The sequence below is a fragment of the Sprattus sprattus genome (genome assembly GCF_963457725.1).
Source record: "Sprattus sprattus genome assembly, chromosome: 6".
NCBI lineage: Eukaryota > Metazoa > Chordata > Actinopteri > Clupeiformes > Clupeidae > Sprattus > Sprattus sprattus.
Window position 1 is genome coordinate 16,787,650 of NC_137925.1, and position 7,500 is coordinate 16,795,149.

Below are 7,500 nucleotides of genomic sequence, written 5' to 3' on the forward strand. Positions count from 1 at the left end.
ATTTTAATTTCTCTTTTGTGTGTCAGCCCACAAAATATGCGTAATAAAACTCTCTCTCTGTCTCTATCTATCCTATTTTCTCTGTCAAAGGCTTGCTATTTTCATGCAGTTAGTCATTGCATATTACATATTTGCAAGGTTGAGCAATTAGACCTTGTATTTTCTACCCTTTAATAGTTGTACACCTATGAAATACACAACGTATAAATAACTAGCTGATATGAATAATTAAATAATATTAGTATAGTACGAACTTCATTTTCCTTTCAGTTTCTAGATCTGTTAAGAAAATCATTCTACAAGACCATCCCCAATTTGCTGTAGTTGTACAGAATTTTGCTGGGGGGAGCATTGAATGAGAGAGGTCTTCATGAATTTCAGAAGAAGTGGTGATTTAATGCATTTTATATCAAAGCAATGCAAAAGTATCCATAGTTTAGTTCACAAAGTCTACCAATATGGTGGATGTGTGAAGTGTTTTGAAAAAGGTTAACTCTGCACTAACAAACTGATTATGAGAAACTGTAATAAAAGCCTTATTGTGTGGACTTTAATATCCATAATTGTCTTCTCCTCTGTGTAGTGTAAACTGGACTTCCAGGCCTGTACCTCTGGCAAGAGCCTGCTGGTGAAATGTGAGGGTCCCTGTCCCTGTCTCCCTGGCCAGGAACTCATCAAACACCACAGTGAGAAGGCTGGTGAGTCACCTTTTGTTTTTCAAAACGACGAGCATCATGGGTCATTCTTAACCAATGGATTTCGTTGTGAACCCATGTTACCTCTGCGTGTGTGTGAGTGTGCCTGTGTGTGTGTGTGTGTGTGCGTGTGTGTGTGTGTGTGTGTGTTTACTTTGGGATGATGAGCAGGGTGTAGTGAGGACACAGTTGCTAAAGACATTGTGAGGATGAGTCCTTTTTCTGGAAGAATGCTGAGGCTTCAGGGCCTTTTGCATTGTCATGTGTGTGATGGAATGTGTGTGACGCACAATGCCCTTAGGGCTTTGACTGTGTGTGTGTGTGTGTGTGTGTGTGTGTGTGTGTGTGTGTGTGTGTGTGTGTGCGTGCCTAACTCACTATTTAGTGTGTGTGAGGATAATGTGGAAATCTGTGTGTACACCTGAGTGCGTGTCTGTGTGCATGACTGTCTGTGTGTATGTGTGAGTCAGACTTTTCTCGTGTCCCTTCACATCTGCCAGAGACATGCCCTCAGGAAACATGCAATCCCAGTGCAAGTCCCTCCCCTCTCCCTGGCTCCCTCTCTCTCTCACTTTCTCTGTCGCTCTTTATCTCTCCCCCCGGCTCTCTCTCTCTCTCTCTCTCTCTCTCTCTCTCTCTCTCTCACTTTCTCTGTCTCTCTCTATCTCTCCCCCCGGCTCTCTTTCTCTCTTTCTCTATCTCTCACTCTTTATCTCACTCCCTCTCTCTAAATATCTTGCTCTCTTCCTCCTGAGATATCTCATAGACTGGCAATAATGATGCGTCTCATTTATTTTCATCCTGGCCTTTCCCCCTTTTATTTATGGGACTAGGCCTTCGCAAATCAGACAGGGAGAACAAATGGTGTGTGTGTCTGTGTGTGTGTGTGTGTGTGTGTGTGTCTGTGTGTGAGAGACAGAGAGAGGGAGACTTTATGGGCCCTATCTTGCACCCAGCGCAAGTGACATTGTCACCGACGCAAGTATCATTCCTATCTTGCACCCGGCGCACAGCGCGATTTTCCCTCCAGAGGTCCGCTTCGAAATGAACTTGCGTCGACATGGGCGGGGGCGGAACAGAGAAGGCGTTTCTCTGGCGCAAGTGGTATTTTGCAGTTTTCAAAACAACGCCGTGCGCCGTGCGCCATTGACCAAAAAAAAGCTGGTCTAATGTGAGGCGCAATGTCTAAAGTCTGTAACGCGTATTCAGAACGCTATTTTAAGGGCGCATGTGCTTGCCGGCACAGTATAGGACCTGTAGGCTACACTTTACTTCTGTCGTCTTCACGAGAGATTTACACCAATTGTTTGGCAAGCCATATATAATTACAAGGAAAATAAAGTATTTACCACATGAGGAAATCATTGTGATATCCGTATCCAAGACATTTAAAAACTAGGCATACATCTAGCGTACACAATTGACCCAAATGATTCAGGTTAATTGAAGCTGCGTGACATTTGATTTATTGTATGGCTTTGTTGCATTTATTTAATGCCAGTATTATTATAAATCTTGTAAACTCATCTCTGTGTATGTGGACTTTATTTATGTACCTTGGGTTTGGTCAGCTGGTGCACTGGCTTGGGTGCCGATTTCCATGCCCCCAAATCCCTGCACGCTCTCAGGCGTGAGGGTAGACGTGGCGATGTCCTCTGCTGCCGTCAGATCTTGGGTCGAGGCAGATCCACCTCCCGTGAAGGCACGAGAACGTGTGTTACCTTCCAGCTTGGATGTCCCACGTCTCCGGACGTCATTATAGTGTTTTCGGCAACGTTTTCGGGTGCCCCGTTGCAGAAACAATCACGGCAATATCTTGACATGCTTGCTTGACTTTGCTTACTTTTGGAGGGTTTCTCGCATCCCCATATATATCTATCTCCCGGCTTTTTACAAAGCCATACAATAAATCAAATGTCACGCAGCTTCAATTAACCTGAATCATTTGGGTCAATGTGTAGGCTACATGTATGCTTATTTTTAAAATATCTTGGATATGGATTTCACACTGATTTCCTCAAGTGGTAAATACTTTATTTTCCTTGTAATTATATATGGCTTGCCAAAAAATTGGTGTAAATCTCACGTCGGTCTCCTCGGCTGTGAACTTCTCCGGTCTTCCACCAGGTAATTCCGCCATCAAAATAACAAGCCGCTATGGACTATGCGCTTCTCGCTCTTAAAGGGAATGTGAAATGACGCTCCGATTGGTTTATTGCATATTACGCCCAAACCACACCTATGGCTGAGTAACCTCCTTTGGACCAACCCTTTTGACACTTGCGCTGGACGCAAGTGTGTTTTTTCCGCCGTTAAAATAGCAACTGCGCCATAGAGCCGCCCACACAACTACTTGCGCTTGGCGCCGTCCTACTTGCGTTTCTGATCGGCAAGATAGGGCCCTATATGTGTTAGATGTGTGAAAGTCTCGGTTAAAGGCAGTTTCACCTTCCACTACCATTCTCTGAGTGTATGAGAGAGAGCGAGAAATACACAACTGTGTGTGTGTGTGTGTGTGTGTGTGTGTGTGTGTATGCGTGTGTGCGCGTGTGTCCGCGTGTGTAGACATAGCATGTGCTTCTCAAAATTACACTCAAGAACCCCCTTCACATCGCTGATTAGGTACCCCTGGGCTGTGAAATGACCTCTTACTCACCAGATCCTCTGACTTCATGTTGGTCTACAAGAGTAACCAGTCCATCATGTGAACCAGTGACCAGCTAGCCTCTCATCCAAAGCACACACACAGAAATGTATGTTTCACTTATCCACCTCTTTTAGTCTTTCTAGTCTCTCCCTCTCTCTCTCTCTCTCTCTCTCTAAGAATTTATTTTGGTTATTCTACCGTTATCGGTGACTTGAAGTCTTTCACCAAAATGTGGGGGATTGAGGAATGTATTTGCAAGGTCAATAAAAAGGGTAAGCAGAGTACAGAAATTCATTGATATTAAGCAATGATTGGTTATTTTTTTGGTTTTGTTTTTCTGTGTGGTAGGATTTGATTTATTTTGGTTTGTTTTTGAGCATGTCTTGAGTTTATTTCTTGAGTGTTGTATTCCTTTTTTGAAAGTCAAGCCTTTCTCTGTCTCTCTCTGGTTTGTTGATCATCAAGAAATAATTCCACCCATTTTCCCTCCCTCCTTGCTTTGATCTGTTCCATGTCATCCATTGTCTGGGATGTAAAGAGCCATTAACCATTATATCTGCTGTTTGTCAGGATGGCCATGAGACATGGCTCTCGCTAAGTGCAGAGACGCACACTCTGTATGCAGAAACCTCTCAAGGATTTAGCGTGGCCAGTGTGAAGAGCCTTGTTTAAGTGTTTGGAATATTTAGCCTCTGTTCAGGCTACTTCGAGAAGTGTTGAGAGTTTATAGGCAACTTATTTTTTTCTCACAGTCAGGGGGGGCTTGTCCATAAGGGTGATTGGGGCTACGCACTGCCTATGGGAAAAGGGAAGAAAATCCTGATGTTGTTAGGTTCCACAGGAAAAGAGACCCAATTGCAGACCAAAAAAATGTAGGATTTATTTAGTACAGATGGTCAATCAAAAAGTTCAAAAGTCAAAACACAAAAGGTCCAAAAAGTCAAAGACAAAAAGGTAACACCCAAAAGATCAAAAAATACAGAGCAGGCAGAGCAGAAGGAAAAACACAAAAAGTGAAAAACGTATAACGTAGGCAGATAGTCAGGAGAAGCAGAAAAGTTTAACTCCAGTCTTCAGGTCAAACAGGCAGAGTCTTTCACACAGACTTTAGGTGACGATCAGACAGGGAACAAATGCTTCAAATGTCCCTGCCCCTTCTGGGCGATTTGGGGCGAGATGAAAGTCGCCCCAGACCTCTGCAATTGACTCCCATGTTAAATCCATTTTATCCACAAAACAGAGCTCTCAATGCATTCTCTATGGTAAAAAATGTATGTGTTGGCTTATTTTGCTTTTGTAAGCCAATACTTTCAAGATCAGTCAATAAATATTGTTGGTTTTGACTTATAGGTTGCCCCCTTCTTATGCTGTTACTGGACATATCATATGTCCTATTAAGCTATGTTACATAAAACAACATTTGAGACATGTGGATAATGAAAAAGTGGGATAATTAAATATGGAGGCTCCTGGATGCAACTTTCTTCCATAGCTTTCCACCTGTAACTTGCTACTCTAGCTATGTAGGTAGGGCTAGGCACACACACACAAACAAACACACACACACACAACTTGTAAGTGCTAGGCAGCTAGGCACACAAACACACACGCTCTGGTAGTGCTAGGCACACACACACACACACACACACACACACACACACACACACACACACACACACACGCTCTGGTAGTGCTAGGCTCTCTCACAAAAGCAGCTCCAGGCCTCTTGTTGTTCTTCTTCTTCACTGAAACTGCTAGGGAAATTATTACTGTTGTGTGCTGCCAATAGTGGACAAAAGGGTATTGCTATATGAGTTAATCAGATAACTCAATGTACCTACTGAATGGGTTGCCTTAACCATTATCAAAAAAATTGCCACCCTGAGAAATTTTTCAGGAGCCGCCACAGTTTGTGATAAGCACGTGCGTGTGTGTTTGTGTGTGCGTGTGAAGCTATTTGACTTTTGGTTGATTTCTGCCTCTGTATTTTGTATTCTGTTCAGTTGCACACGCTCTTATCATTCATCAAGTCTTCCTGTCCTCTCTTTCTCTCTCTTGATTGTTCTGTCACATCTCTGGTCTTGCTTAGGCTTATGACATGTGATTGCTGCAGTCATTTGAGGTTCTGTTTGTTCTTCTGTGTGTGTGTGTGTGTGTGTGTGTGTGTGTGTGTGTGTGTGTCTTTGTGATAATTATATATGTGTGTGTGTGTGTGTGTGTGTGTGTCTGTGTGTGTGTGTCTGTGTGTGTGTGTGTGTGTGTGTGTGTGTGTGTGTGTGTGTGTGTGTGTGTGTGTGTGTGTGTGTGTGTGTGTGTGTGTGTGTGTGTGTGTGTGTGTGTGTGTGTGTGAGAGAGAGAGAGATAGATGGTCTGACAGCGGTTGCATAATTTTAATGGAATGTAACCAGATAAGACCTAAGCATCTCCTCAAGTTGATAGATACAAATATTTGAGCAGATTTGGACAATGATTTATTCAGAGCCCTCAAATAGCAGATGAGCAAGAGTATAATTACTAAGAGAAGTTCAACTTCCTTCATAGGAGAAGTACATAGATGCCATGATCAGTTGCTCTACCAATCAGAATAACACACAAAGAGAAAGCAAATCATCTCACAAAAATAACAGCGGAAAAATCATCATTAAACCTGACCATTGTTTCCAGACATTGAAGAGGGCAGACTGACATGATATTACCAGTTACCATGGTAGATTAATAACAGTCAACCATAACATACTGAAACACTTTCATGTAGGGCTTTAATAAACATTCACTAAAAATAATCATATTAGTACGAAATATTGCATCCATTTAGTACTTCAGAACTGTTTGCCTAAGGACAGCGGTACGTGAGGACTTACAGATACACCTAATTACTGCAGTACCAATTTCACTGATATTTGTCATCTTACCTCTAAAATCAAACTTGACTTTATTATTTCTATTTTATGACATTAATAAAAGCTTTGCTTTCACATCTAAGTCTTTTAAGCCACAGACAAGATCTTTAATTGGAAAGGCTCTGTGTGACTGGCATACTCCTCAGCAGCAGGATAAGCCAGGCTGAATGTGTGTCTGTGTGTCTGTGTGTGAGTGTGTGTGTGTGAGTGTGTGTGTGAGTGTTTGTGTGTGTGTGTGTGTGTGTGTGTGTGTGTGTGTGTGTGTGTGTGTGTGTGTGTGTGTGTGTGTGTGTGTGTGTGTGTGTGTGTGTGTGTTTGTGTGTGAGTGTGTGTCCCATCATAGCACTCTTTTCCTGGCCTTTCTCTTTTTTCCCTTTTTCTTCCTTTCTTTTGCTCTCCACTCACTTCGCTCACCTTCACCCTTCTAAGCTTCTACTGCAACTGTCCATCTTTCTTCTTAATTACTCTTTCTAGCCCTCGGCCCCTGTGTGTGTGTGTTTGTGTGTTTGTGTGTGTGTGTGTGTGTGTATGTGTGTGTGTGTGTGTGTGTGTGTGTGTGTGTGTGTGTGTGTGTGTGTGTGTGTGTGTGTGTGTGTGTGAGAGAGAGAGAAAGAAAGGGTGTGTGTCTGGGTGCTCTGATATCATTTAAAGTATTAAAGCAGACCTGCTCTCTCCCTTTCCCCTTCTCTCGCACACTCACCTTGGGTCTTTATCTTTCTTTCTCTGTTTTTCTCTCTCTACCCATGTCGCTCTCTGATTTTCTCTCTCTCTGTTTTTCTTTCTCTGTCTCTCTCTCTCACTCTCTCTCTCTCTCGCTCTGGCTGCACAGGGTGTAATCTCCCCATGGCAGGGGGTAGCATAGTCTGTCAGGTAAATGGGATCACAGGAGATAGATGGAGGAATAAGGAGGGAGAAATACAATCTAGAAGAAAAACACAGCAGGACTCTTTGCTGTTTATTGCCGGTGCTTTTCTTTTCTTCAGTCTCTGCCGTGGGAGAGAGGGACCTCAGAGGTTGTTAAGGAGACGCTCTTTTGTTGATCGCAGACTTCCCATCCCTCTATCCACAGGCCTCTGGCTAGATGTGGTCTGACGTACACACTTCACCTCTTTATTTGAGTCCACAATTCGAAATAAATATTCGTCAGGACACAAAATTAATTGCTCGGACATGATTCAAACGTGACTCAGTCGGCAGTAATTGAACAGTAGAAATCTCATGGGTGACACGGTACCTTTTCTTCCAAATGTAGCGACTT

General features: G+C 43.0%; 1 protein-coding gene across 1 annotated transcript in view; it reads left to right on the forward strand.

Annotated features, from left to right (window-relative positions):
* spock1 (SPARC (osteonectin), cwcv and kazal like domains proteoglycan 1) overlaps positions 1-7,500 on the forward strand; it is a gene marked incomplete at both ends in the record, with an annotated part of 84,188 nt that overhangs the window by 47,060 nt on the left and 29,628 nt on the right. The window contains one exon of the mRNA XM_080840849.1: positions 584-698. Coding sequence (XP_080696975.1) covers positions 584-698 — 115 coding nt within the window. The remainder of the gene's footprint in view (positions 1-583; positions 699-7,500) is intronic.